General features: G+C 42.4%; 1 protein-coding gene across 1 annotated transcript; it reads left to right on the top strand.

The window, feature by feature from the left end:
- Positions 1 to 2,395: 2,395 nt before the first annotated feature.
- tbc1d13 (TBC1 domain family, member 13) lies at positions 2,396 to 13,445 on the top strand (the record flags this gene model as incomplete). The annotated part of the gene is made up of 12 exons (XM_080526992.1): positions 2,396 to 2,418; positions 5,978 to 6,051; positions 6,322 to 6,362; positions 6,828 to 6,889; positions 7,394 to 7,493; positions 8,327 to 8,409; positions 8,699 to 8,858; positions 9,738 to 9,948; positions 10,948 to 11,111; positions 11,935 to 12,095; positions 12,333 to 12,390; positions 13,380 to 13,445. The coding sequence occupies 12 exons, from the start codon at positions 2,396 to 2,398 to the stop codon at positions 13,443 to 13,445; spliced, it is 1,203 nt and encodes a 400-aa protein (XP_080383118.1).
- Positions 13,446 to 14,536: the final 1,091 nt, after the last annotated feature.

Genomic DNA, 14,536 nt, shown 5'->3' with positions numbered 1-14,536 from the left:
TGTCAACAAGCTGATAATTAGCCACGTCACTTGAGTGCCACTGAAACTGTAACGATAATGACGCTAGCTAAGTATGGATGGAATGATGGGCGTACTACTACTAGTACTGCTACTAGGTTACAAGTCGCTGAATAGATCAACTGTCAGTTAGTAAAGTCTATCATGACGAACCTAAAACATAACACCGTAAGGTAGACGAGTAGTATTTTGTCGTTTGTAAGTATCGCTTTCTGTAGCTAGCTAACAACTGCTATTATTGCAAACAGCTAGCTAAGATGAAGCCCGTCCAAAGCCTAGAGAGCGCCAGCGGGTTAGCTAGCAGGTTTAGCTAGCAGGTTGAGCTACCACTGTTGGCGATTTAAATGATACGAGATGCAATGTACACGATTTGTCAACACTACTCGCGTGCACAGTTGATCAGACACTCGTGTACCTTAGCCTTGGCCACCGGTCGATGTTTCGGTAGATTCAATTAATTTCAATTATTTGCTCATTTTAGCTTGATGTGAACTTTCGTGTTTTTCGTGTTCCCCCGATGTCAACAAAACAACCTCAACTTCCGGTTCACGTGTGTACCACAGAATGGCTTCCTGCCTGTTCTGAGCTGCTCTGAAATTGGGCAACTATAGAGATAGACTTTATTTGTCATTGTTACAGTACAGGTACCAAACAACGAAATTTAGGAGGGGAGGCTCCCCTGGTGTTTAAGAAAGGAAAAAGAAACACATTTTGGAAAAAGCATAGATGCATAAAATCACAAGAAGATAAGGAGCTGGTTTACATCAATAGAGGCTATGTACACAATCCACTGTACTATACTGCACAGATAGTCAACTAGGGTTGTCATATTGCACAAGAAGGTATTTTTTCACATTTTTTTAAAGTGTCACAGTTTGCAGGCTTGAAAATGTACATGTTTGTGCCTCAGCACTAGCTGCCATTTACAATCCGTCCGGACTTGTCCTGGGCCCAGAACTTAGGCCTTTTCTGTGTTCAGGGCCTTGACGGCCCTGTGGTAGAAGCTGTCCTTCAGTCTGTTTGTCCTAGCGGCCGGGGTCCTGTACCTCCTGTTCGAGGGCAGCTTGACAAAGTGTTCGTGCCCAGGGTGGGTCGGGTCCTTGGAGATCTTGGAGGCCCTCCTGAGACAGCGTGTTTCGTACAGCTCCTTCAGAGAGGGGAGGGTGGCGCCGGTGATCCCCTGTGCTGTTCTCACGACTCTCTGTAGATCGTTTCTCTCCGCTGCCGTGCAGCTGTGGTACCAGTTGGAGATGCCGAAGGTGAGGATGCTCTCCACTGCGCCGTGGTAGAAGGCCACCAGCATCTCCTGCTTGCTGTGTTGTTTCTTGAGGCATCTCAGGGTGTATAGCCGCTGTTGTGCCCTCTTGATGGTGCCTTTAGTGTTGTCCTTCCAGGCCAGGTCATCCCGTATGATGTGTCCCAGGAAACGATACGTTGTTTTAGGTTTTCAAAGTTCACCTCACCTCAATGGATCGATAACGTAGAGTCGATGCGGTGACGTGGCTTTTGTGTTGAGACAGAGAGTATCTCATTATAGGAAATCAAAGTGTACCTATCCAAATATCGATCTAAAACATACGGTTTAATTCAGTAATTCATTCAATCAATTTCATTTCACACCTGGACCTCCATCAGAACCGGTCCTCACAAAGACCACATCCCACATGAGTTATCCTCGCCATCTCTAAAATAATACATGGATCAGTAGTTGAGCAAAAACTGAAGTGAAGTGAACTTAGATGTATAAGATCCATAGGCATTGGTAGCTAGCTAGTTATTCATCGGTCCTAGAGCAATGAGATAAGACAAACAGGTCTCCAATACAGTACTTAGGTTAAAAAAAAATCAGTGTGGAAAAGATGTCTTGCCTATTTTTCCAACCTGAGGTCTGTTATGCTGTTATACCACAGTTTTTATTTCTCGCTAACAAGCACTAGTTCTTGTTCTTCTCGGACATTAGAGTATCCAACCCCTTGTTCTTGTTTCCTCTGTATCGCAAACACACATAACTTCCCTCATAAACACCCAATGTTAACCAGCTACAGCACAAAACACACAAAAAACTAGCAATTCGATGGCACAGGTGGGGATATATTTGAGTTTACCACTTCAACTTTGTTAAACCTTTTACAAAGTCCAGGAGGACCCAGAGGCAGCTGGAAGGAATAGGGAATGTAACTATGCTTGAGTGGACCAGTTGTATCTCAGAGTAGCGATACATGTTTTTATGTGTAATAATAATAATTGATATATTATATGTGTCTTTAAATTTGACGAGATTATTGTTCTACACGGGCCTTTGCACAATCGTACATGTTTCCTCATCGGACTATTTTTCTTGTAGCACACGGGTCTTACTTTGAGAGTTCCAACCAACATGACGAGCTCGTACCGAAGCAGGTAGGCTCGGCTTCGGGTTATAGTTTTGAATGGACAGCCCGGGTTATGATAACAATATCTTTCGTATATGTCATTTAAGTCGATTAAATAAAACATATTGTGGTTTTGTGCGCCGTGCGTTCCCGTGTAGTCAGCTTGGGGTTGTACGGCTAACAGCTAGACTGGCTAGTGCTGTCCGGTGTCTCGACGGTGGTCGTTGTGGCCGGGGGACAGTGAGTCAGGGCTGCCCAACCACACAGGAGCGAATAGGACATTTGTTAGTATTAGTATTAGTTTGTCACCGTACTTAGCTCCTCAATTCAGCTTGTATTGATCGAAGCGGGTTTTGTTTGCTAGCGCGTTGTCAGACTGCACAGCCTCGTCGACACATGATGTGTCATGAGTTCCCCTCAGCTAGCTCGTTAGCTAACCTCAGTGCTCAATTGAATTTGTCTACAGTCAGTGAGACAGTGCGGCTGGGGTCACACGGCTATCCAGTAAAGCTATCGAACTAGCTATGATTGTTCGCAGATGCAATGCCTATTAGATCTGAATAGAGCCTATTACGGTGATCTAATTCAAGTATGGCTGTACTGATGGGTCCAAATGCTTACTTTAACATGGAACATGTATGAAGAGGGACATTGTCAGGATCAGGAAGTACACGAGTAAAATTGCAGAACTTGTGCCACATAATGACTCAAATTCAATTATGTGACTGGCACTGCTAACACTCAAACTGTGCATTTCATTGAATCGAGAAGCCACAAGCAGGGACAGACATTTTTCAGTCGAGCCATTTGTCGTTTCCTGACCAGGGCAGCTCATGGCTAGCTATTCAACAGACCCGTGACACCGAGTTTTCATTTGACTGTAGTCGAGGGGTCTGCCTACAAGAGGTTTTCTCCTCCCAGGAAATCCCTTTTCCAACGGCAATATTCTTTTTCCAGACCCTACACCTTTATCCTACACCGTATAGGTCTAACTCATTCATGGGGGCATTCCATTTCCTACCACTGCAGCTTCACAAAGCTGCCAGACTTTGGGGAATGGCAGCAAAAAACAAGCTCAATTAAAAAAGAGGGTCACCCGATCTGTATAAATGAATGAATGAATGAATGGTCTTTATTGTCATTTATATAGTACAGGTACCATACAACGAAATTTGGGAGGGGGGGCTCCCCTGGTGCTAGGAAGAAAATACTAAAAACAAGAAGGGAAAAGAGCTGGTTTACATAAATAAAGGCTATGTACACTATCCACTATACTATACTATACAAATAAAACGCTGTGCTGTACTATATGCTATGCTATACATATCCTAACATTTCCTATCTCTCAACCTTATGTACCTTATGTACCCCATAATATAGGCCTAAATATGAGTATGCTGCAGTAAAGTCAACCCCCTATTACTAATTTGAAGTTCGGACAACTCCAAAGTATTGCACCCAAACTAGGCTGTGTGTTGCTGTTTTATCTTCATTTTAATAAGGCAGCAGTACAAAAGCCATAGCCTATGTAGTTGCATTTGGAATGCCCATGCCCCTGTTGTATGAAATGTGCTATACAAATAAACTTGCCTTGCCATGTTATATTTAGGCTACCTGGTTTTCCTGCTTTCAGTGCAGAATGGGTTATAAAGGGAAATCAAAGTTCGGGTTTAACTGTGACAGCAAAGCACTTTTCTCTCTATGTTGAAGTTAATGATCTAAGGCCATTGCTGGTCTTGTGAGTGCTCGTCCTCCTGATAAAGGACAGATCAATTGTTTCCGCCGCTGAGTGACTTTGTGGAGATTCTGCAGTTTTAGGGGGAAGCGATGACAAACAGGATGCAGTGTAGATGGCGAAGTCGTGGAAAAATATGTCCTTATATGTAATCTGCAGTCAAGTCATCCATTTACTAAAGGAAAATGGAAGTGCAAATGAATTAAAAACAAGTATGTGTTTTACTTCTGATTGTACTGAGAGCCACAGATTTTAAACAGGAGGGTATTCATTGTCACATGACATTCATTATTGCACTCCAATGGGCCCAGTTCCACCGTCAGAGCTGACATAACTTATACATATTAGCATTTGAGCTACTAATGTGTTCAATATTTCTTCTGAAAATGTATTTCAGATGTATTATTAGGCTATATAATTTAACTTGAAAAGTGGCAATAGGCTGTTTATATAATCCTAATTTGATGCATTTAAATCTCAGAACACTGTACCTACATGTCAGCGTGAGAGTATCCACTGACAACACCAAATACCCATCCCATAATATAGGCCTAAATATGAGTATGCTGCAGTGCATAACTGCATATCATCAGAATCAGGCTTATGGGAGTGTGTGGCCTTACATTCAGTGGAGCCCCTAGACTTTTGGGGGCCCTAAGCAAACAACATTATGGAGGCCCCTGGTAAGGGTCTTAGGCGGGTGACGATGTGGACATTTTAAAATGTATTTATTTCCCTGACACTAAAATATAATACGGTTTTACGAAGTTCGCGCATATGCGCTCGTGTGTGTAAGTAAAAATACAGTCTGAAACAAAGGAATTCATTATAAGTGTCATAATGTATTAATTAACAGTCACACACACGTCCGAGTATTTGATCAACAAACGAGCTATGTGTAGTAACATCAAATTGGAGCAATATAAATAATGAAATATCAACTCACAATGGTGCTTATTAGAACTCTTAACACACTTACATTCTGAAACTGCTGGTGTTTTCACATTCTGAAACAGCAACATTAATATGTAATATCAAACAGAGCAAGAACAACAAATAAATAAACAAATAAATCAAAAAATCAAGTATATTCTGAAACCGCTGGTGTTCTTATTTACATTTTACATGACTCCACTGGGTCTGTCTGTCTGTCTGCCTGCCTGCCTAAGACATCTTACTTATTTTGCACTCTGCATCTTATTTACATTTTTGCACTCTGCAGCTTCTATCCACTTACCACTATCCTGGTGTCGTTTTTAATTGTCTTCTCGTTTCTTTTTTCTTTTTTGGTGACCAGAAATGTGCGATCGCTTCATGATTGCTGCTGACAGTTGAGAGGCAGCTAGAAGTCAATTTCAAGCTAGAAGGGGGCGGGGCCCCACTAGGGGGGTTTTGGGGCAGCGGCGTGGATACTGCCTGTGGTTACGGATATGGATGTCCGTGGTGTTATAGATCATATCATAACGCCGTAATTGCAGGGAATACTTTACCAAACTAGCTATTTCACAATGAAAAGTAGTTAAACTCTTAACTACCCTCATATTGTTTAGCTTGTCAAACTAAAACTGTCCTTGGATGAAGCAGAGCGACTGAACGCTGAATGCCATGATTTCCATTGAAAATACATTCATCCAAGGACGGTTTTAGTTTGACAAAAAGGCCCTTTTTGTTTGGTGGCCCCAAGCAATTGCCTTGGTTGCCTCTATGGACGGGGCGCCTCTGCTTACATTGATGAGAGAGTTGGGACTAATTTAAACCTGAAATTAATGCGACAAACAATTAGTTGATCAACAGTTGTTTTTTTTCCATTTTGATGGCATTTCATGAATCTATTTTGCTGTTTTTTTTTCAGGATCGAGGAATTTAAGGTGGCCTTGAGGGAAGAGAAGATAGACTTGAAAGCACTCCAGGAACTCTGCTTCAGTGGTAAGTTGCACCACTAGAAAAGTAGTTTTATCCCAGACGGTACCAAACGCATCCAGTCCAGGACCAACAGGTTTGGGAATAGCTTCTACCCTCAGGCCATTAGACTGTAGACTTTGTTACGTTATATTGTTGCTGGTGATTGATGTTGTAGAGCTGCTCTGCCTCAGGCATTTGTTTGCTTGTATTCAATGTAACAACAAATAAACAAGACTTGCCTTATTGTGTCCCCCTTGCTACTTTTTTTTCCCTTTCTCCTTCGTATCATGGCAGGGATCCCGTTTGAAGGAGGCATCCGTGCAGTCTGCTGGAAAGTAAGTTGCTTCCTCCACCTATGTGGGACTAGCCAGATGAAAGGTCCAGTGTGTAAGATTTGAGTTTGAAATAGTGATATCATTAGCGATTAGGGAATGAGAATGCTGTTCTCATTATATATATATAATGAATATATATATATGAATTAATCGTTTAATGACCACACGACCAAGGTCGGTGGAATTTGTTGTCGGTACAGATGGAAAAACTCAATACAGCAGTGTCAAATACATCAAACATTACACATGACTATCACAATGGATTATTATAATTTTTTTGAAAAAAAATATGAAACGCGATGTTTATTGTTGTTAATGTTAATTAATTTAAAAGTCCAAAAATGGATACCAGTCCCAGATTGTGCCTTAAACTGGTGCTCTAACTTGACTCTGTGGGATAATAGAATTAGAAGGGCTAGCTAGGATACTCTCATTTTTGAGAAGGTGTTACATCTTCTGTTTTAGATCCTGCTGAACTACGTGCCTCTCGACCAAACGATATGGGACTCCTTTCTCAAAAAGCAGAGGTAAAAATTACTCAGAAACTCATGCATAAAGTGCTTTTATTTAAGATAGATATGTATGAAAATACTCTCAAATTAAAGAGTTGCCATTCTGTAACTGTATAGTCATCATGTGAGACTACAGCCCAATTTGTTGGAGTAAAAAAGCCAAAATTGTCCCCCCCCCCCCCTAATAACATAATCTCCCCCTTCCTCTTGTGTCTTTGTTATTCTGGGTGATAGGGCCTTTTCAGCCGCAGCCCCGTCCCTCTGGAACCCTCCCAACATTTAAACAGGCCCTCAAAACCCACCTCTCCAAGCTTGCCTTCACCAGTTAACCCTCTCCCCCTCCCCTTCCCATGTGTCCCCAGCACTACCTTAATTAGGCCCCTATACTTTCTCTTATTTATTTTTTGTTTCTTTTTATTATTACTACTCGATCTTTTCAGTTTGTAAAGCGTCTTTGAGTGTCTAGAAAAGCGCTATATATGTCTAATGTATTATTATTATTATTATTCCAAACCTCAGGGAGGGGTATACTCAGTTCCTGAGGGAGATGATCATCCAGCCAGGCATAGCCAAGGCCAACATGGGTCTCTCCAGAGAAGACGTGACCATGGAAGACCACGTGAGTTCTCCCTGCTGCTTATGGGACCTAAACTTTGAAGCCGATGTCCTTGTTCCTCATAGTTGTTCTTTTCTTGTTTGGGCAAGTGACATGTTATTTCTGTGTGTATTTCAATGTTGTCCTGTATGCAGCGTGCCTTGACATGGACCGGCAGGTTAGCTTTGCGGGCATTGCAGAACGTGATGTCTTATTATCTGTCTTATAGCTGCAACGTTTGCAGGAAAAGTGCTATACAAATAAAAAGTTATTAATATAGTTATTTATTTATTTATTATTATTGACTTACTCAGCTTTTTGTTTCTCTTTCCCCGGTGTCATAAAAAATAAAATAAAACGTTTAGCACGACGACTGCCAATGGCACCATGCCTGAGCATAGATTACTTGTTCCTGCTATGACTGGTGGATAGATGATTCACTTACTCCAGTCAAACGTATTTGTTGTAAGTGGCTTTGGATAAAGGTGTCGTCTGCTAAATGCCAAACATGTCATTGTAAATGTTTCTCTGGCGCTAGGACGCGACAACTAGGAGAGAGCACAGTACTGTAGTGTGTAAGCAGCTACTGATGCCATTTCAACAAGCACCACTAGTGGGCAGTATTTGTTCCCATCAGTTTGTCATCCCCAATTATGTTGACTTCTTACAAGTAACTGCCAGCATTACCCACATTCCCACCCTATTACCTAGCTGTACATACAGGTAAACATCACTGTTTATAACTTATAATGTAAGTGCTACAATGTGTTCTTCTCTTTCCAAAGCTCTTTCTTCTTGTATACTTTCTGTCTCCCATAGGTTCTTTTCATACGTACTCTTTCCCTTTTGTTGTGTAGCCTCTCAATCCAAACCCAGACAGCCGGTGGAACAACTACTTCAAAGACAACGAGGTGCTCTTGCAGATTGATAAAGATGTCAGGTAGGTTGGGGGGTAACAGATGTACATTTATTGTCTATGAAGTACACATTTCAAAGTTGAACTGTTTCAATACCCAGCCTTTAATAGTGGAAAATGGTGATAGCAAGACACCGGATGAAACAATAGCTGACCCACTTGAAATATGGAGATATCCAAAATAACAAATAACAAAAAAAAGAATTGTTTTATATTTTATATTTTTACTAAAGGATTCAGAATTTCAAAGGGGTTTGGAGTGGCTCAAAGGATCTGATCAATTGAAGTGTGTGTATCACCCCCTGTTCCTCAGACGTCTGTACCCAGACATGGCCTTCTTTCAGAGGCCAACCGAGTACCCCTGCCAGCTGATCCTGGACCCCCAGAACGACTACGAGACCCTCCGTCGCAGGGTAGAACAGACCACCCTCAAGGCCCAGACCGTGGACCGCAACCGCAGCGGAGTCACCAACGTGAGTGTGTGTTCGTGGGAGTCTGTGTGTGGCTGATGGGAGTGTGTGCATGCATATATATATGTAAGTGTGTATATGTTTGCGTATATATATATATCAGGGTTCCCATGGGTCCTTGAAATCCTTGAAAGTTTGTGAATTTGAGAAAAAGAAATCAAGGTCTTAAAAGGTTTTGAAAAAAGACATGGGTCATTGAAAGTGCTTGAATTCCCCTCTCTCTTTTTAATTGTTGTCTGTGAGTAGATAGTTCCTGTTATATCAATTCTCATCTAGATCTGTCTCAAACTATGCCGTGTTGGGTCCTTGAATTTGAGGGAATTGAGTCTTGAAAGTCCTTGAAAGCTACTTGAAAGGTGCTTGAAAGGTGCTTGAATTTGATGTTTCAGAAGGTGTGGGAACCCTGATATATACACTTACTGAGCACTTTATTAGGAACACCTGTGTCATTCTTGGAGGTGGTGTAATGGTGTGGTGAATGTTTTCTTGGCAGACTTTGGGCCTGTTAATACCAATCAATCATCGCTCGAATGCCACAGCCTATTTGCCTTTATTGTTGCTGATCATGTGCATCCCTTCATGACCACAATGTACGGCTACTTCCAGCATGGCTACTTCCAGCATGATAATGCACCATGTCACAAAGAAAAAGTCGTCTCAAACTGGTTTCATGAACATGACAATGAGTTCAGTGTTCATCAGTGGCTTTCCCAGAGTCACCGGATCTGAATCCAATAGGATACCTTTGGGATTTGATTATGAATTGTTTCGTATCTTCACCACCTTTCATATTCTGTTCATATTCATATTAAGTAGGTATTATGGTGCTTTGCAAAAGTATTCACCTCTTGCACAATTCCCAACACCCCCCCCCTTCTCTAGGTCAGCTCTCCTGGCAAGTCGTTCAACCTGTACCCTTCCAACGAGTATGAGGTGCTGCCCAACGGTTGTGAGGCTCACTGGGAGGTGGTGGAGCGCATCCTCTTTATCTACGCCAAGCTCAACCCAGGCATCGCCTACGTCCAGGGCATGAACGAGATCGTCGGCCCCATCTACTACACCTTCGCCACGGACCCCAACGACCTGTGGAAAGGTGGGTAATTGATTGGGTATCAATCTCCCGCCGTAGACTGGGGACCCATCTCTTCAGGCTACACCTGAACTTTCCCTCCTGAGACATCTACTGCCCCCCTGTACTGTTTCCCCAGTGTCATGATTAAAAAATATATATATTTAAACGACTGCTAATACTACCAGACCTGAGCATAGATTACCTTTTCCTGCTATGACTGGTGGATACTGTATGATTCACTTACTTAGTCAAAGTACTCAGTATTTGTTGTAAGTCACTTTGGATAAAGGTGTCTGCTAAATGCCACAAATCTAAACCCTAACCCTATGTGCTCTTACTGTCATCTAAACCCTAACCCTATGTACTCTTACTGTCATCTAAACCCTAACCCTATGTGCTCTTACTGTGATCTAAACATTTACAGCTGCCGTCCGTGGTTGGTGAAAAACTCATTGGCACAAATCCCACCACTCAGGATAAACAATGTAGAAAATGTATTTGTCTATGTTTCACTTGAGAGAAAAAAAAAGAACAGAAATAGTTACTTAGCTTACGTGACTGCACTCAGACGTACAAATCGTGTGAGTGAAATGATCGTCCGGTCGGTGGTTGCAGCAAAGCACCATGGGCCGGGTTTCACAGACAAGGCTTAAGGCGGCTAGTCCTGGATTAAATTAAAAATCTCCATTGAAGATGCTTTTTTAAAGTCTAGGATTAGGCTTAAGCCTTGGCTGTGAAACCGGCCCCATGTTTTCTGAGTGGTGGGCCAGTACTCTGATGAAGAGGAAGTCTATTTGACCACTGTCAGGTGCTGCCACCTGCAGGACAAATGAGGGATTACAAATATGACACCTCTTACCTTTTAAGTGTTCACCTTTTGCTATATATCTATTTTGTATAAATCCATTTATTAATTTATTTTGTGTTTGTTCTTACACATTTGAATGTTCTGATAGATGGATCGATACATATCTTGATTGATTGATTGACTGACTGATTGGTTTCTGTGTCGTCCCCCAGAGCATGCAGAGGCAGACACCTTTTTCTGCTTCACCAACCTGATGTCAGAGAACCGGGACAACTTCATCAAGAGTCTCGACGACTCCCAGCTGGGCATCACCTACAAGATGGAGAGTGTCTACTCCATGCTCAAAGGGAAAGACATGGAGCTCTATCTCAAACTGGTGAGCAGACCAAGTCTCCAGGCCCAGCGTCAAACCTGTCCCTCACCCTTTTCCCCCCTTGACCGCCTTGCATGGCCGCACTTCCAAGTCTCGGAACGGTTCGGACACACTGGACAACTTTACCTCAGCAGCCTGTGTGCATTTCATTCCGGCGCCCATGTTAATAGGCTAGTGCAGCCACACAGCCTGTCTGAGATGCATGTCTCACGCTGGCTGCAGCGGCACACTATCTAGAGAGTCGGGAGTCTCGCCTATTTTTTCCGTGTGACGCGTGAAAATGATCTGTTGATAGTCATATTGACCTCATACCAGCAACATACACTCGTTTCAATGTCTATATCTGTAAATATGTTCAACACTTCCGCTATCTGTTTCAAATGAAAAGCTGTATAGGTACTATTATACTATAGTAGGTATACAATGTATACGGTAGTCATAGCAGAAACCCCACGTAGGCTATAATTATATTATGTTAATAAGTTAAAAGAACATTAGGTGAAGGGCAGTATTTTTTCAGGTGATCTCTCTCTCTCCCTCACCCTCTCTCTCTTGCTCTGAAAATATATTATCTGGCAAACGACCTGTCGTCATGAAATAGTGGGTTTTGTATTGGGCCCTGGGGGTATTGGAGCATAGATTTACCCCATGGAGTTTCCCTCTGCAGTTCTGAACATGCTGGGTCCAGTGAGATCCATTCAGCTGAAGGCTTATCCAATCTCTACCCTATGTTACCCCCCCCCCCCCCCCCCCCCCCCATCATCTAAAATGTGTTCTTCAAATTCTTTCTTTAATTTGTTCTTGTTTCTCTCTCTCTCACTAACAGCAGGAGCAGAACATTAAGCCTCAGTACTTCACCTTCCGCTGGCTGACGCTCCTCCTCTCCCAGGAGTTTCTCCTGCCCGACGTCATCCGTATCTGGGACACGCTCTTCTCTGACCAGGACCGCTTCGACTTCCTCATCCTCGTCTGCTGCGCCATGCTCACGTGAGTTCCACCCTGCCAATTGCTGCGCCCCTCAGTCACTCACGGATCAAACGTCCTCATAACTAGAGTTAAATGACCACTTGTACTTCCCTCAACGAATTGAACACAACTCTGCCTCATAGGGTTCAAACGATCCCTTTCTAAACTGAACCCCAAAGAAACAAGAGGGCCGTTAAGCCATCTTTTATCTTTATTCTGGTTTGTCTGATCATTTGATTCTGTTTCCTCTGGTTGCAGACTGATCCGTGATCAGTTACTGGCAGGAGACTTCACGGTCAACATGAGGCTGCTGCAGGTGAGCACACGCTGTAAAACACAACGGCTCAGATGCTCTCAGCATCATGTTCTGTCTGGCAGGAGAAGGCAACCCTGGTCTTTGAAAGACACAGTGGGTGTTCGCTTTGTTTCCACAGGGTTCACATCTTATCATGGCCTGAATTAAAGATCATATACACAGGGTTCACATCTTATGGCCTGAATTAAAGATCATATACACAGAGTTCACATCTTATCATGGCCTGAATTAAAGATCATATACACAGGGTTCACATCTTATGGCCTGAATTAAAGATCATATACACAGGGTTCCTACACAGGTTTGGAAAGTCTGGTGAAGTAGTCAAATATCGACCATTTCCATAACTATTTTTTGTTTGTCAGAGGTCAGGATGCAGATATCGCTACACATTTTTGACAGATGTGCCTGAAATATGACCCAAATATGACCCAGTATAAAAACAAAGATATTACATCCAAAATGACATAAATGATGTACTATTATCCTTGCATTAAGATGGACTCAAATAAACTTGAGTGAGTGATTTGTTGATGAAATGTTTTGAATTTTAGCTACATGTAAATAAAAACTGCAAAACATTTGAGTGTTCTAAAACCTTTGACCGGTAGTATAGGTCTGAAAAAGTTTGACATGGAAAATGTGTGGGAACCCTTTATACCGTTAGATAGAGTGGCAACAAAGGTGTGCAAGTAATTAATGAAAAACTGAAGAGGGTATCCTTGCAAATAGATAAATGAAGTGGAAAACTTGTGTCACATGAACTGAGTTTTGCTAAATTGAAGATGATCATGTATTGATAATTTGAGTCTTGCGTGTTTGTGGTAGATTGGATCGAAATACTGCACCCCTAATCTTCTCTAGGGCCAGACTGTCCTGTCCCATGCTTTAGAAGGTGTCTGTCCCATGCTTTAGGAAGGGGCCTTGTGATAAAGTTGGAGTACAGCCAACGAGAGTTTAGGTGTTTTACTGTTTCCCTTGTTTTTCAGGATTATCCTATCTCAGATGTCCACACCATCCTGACCAAGGCCAAGGACCTACAGGATGGCTTATAGCACCCTCCCTCCACCCAACCCAACCCCCCCCCCCCCCGGCCCCTGTTCACTCTGAGTTGGGTGGGCAGGGAGGAGGCCATGGAAACTGGTAACGTGGCGACAGCAGGGCCTCATTGCACCCCTAAGATGGAGGGGGAGGTTTCCACTTGGGACCTGGTGGATGGTGGGAGAAAACCTGTTACACACTTATGGCCTCACTCTCACTACAGCCCAGTCTCCCAGGGAGATGGTATGTGGCCTCTCAAGCTATTTATTTTTGCACTGAACTTTAAACGATATTGTCACACATTAAGCCGTGCAACTACAGTAACCCATACTACAGTATGTCCATCAGAGCGATAACACTCCTATTCTTTCTTTTTAATCAAAGATTTCTTTTTGGTATTTGTTTGGTATGTCATTTTTAAGTGCGTCAGGAATTTAACACTTTTTACTTTCTGCATGTGCATTATTTATTTTTTTCAACGTGGTGATTAAACAAACAAAGAACTACGACACCACCGTGTTGAGATGAAGGTCAGTTAAGGAGGAAGTCCTGTCCACCCAGAGGCAACGGTGCGTCTGATCACTCGAGAGTGTGGCGCTTACACACTTATCATGGCAGGAGAGCTTCTGAGCATGGTTTCTAGATGTTCTTTTTCTCTCCAATCTGTTTGTTTGTAAACCTTACTGTCAGACCACTTGGACATCCTGTTAGCATTAAACTCACCAACTCATTGTGCATGATTTTGCGTTGCGTAAAATGCTAGTGAGACAAAAGGCAAGAACAAAGCAAATTGGACCTGAATGTCATAACGGAGCTCTTGTTATTAGAGGGCATGTCTGTGCAAACCAGATATACATGCTAAGTTTAAATAACACATTTCAAGCCATCGTTGCATTATGGCTTCTGGTTGAATGAACAACGTCACCTTGTAAAGTATGATTAATTGAACATGATAAAGCTTTTAAGTTTCTCGTCTTCAAAAAACATTCTGCACACGTAACACTTTAAGAGCAAGCAATTTGTTGGAGGGTGTATGTTGATGTATCTTTGCATTCAGATAACAGTTGACAACTTGAAATGACACAATGTTTTTTATGTTATTTTT

The sequence above is a fragment of the Nansenia antarctica genome (assembly GCF_963989245.1).
Source record: "Nansenia antarctica genome assembly, chromosome: 3".
In the NCBI taxonomy this organism is placed as follows: Eukaryota; Metazoa; Chordata; class Actinopteri; order Argentiniformes; family Microstomatidae; genus Nansenia; species Nansenia antarctica.
The sequence above is the reverse complement of the archived record's forward strand: the minus strand, read 5'-3'. Positions and strand labels throughout refer to the sequence as shown.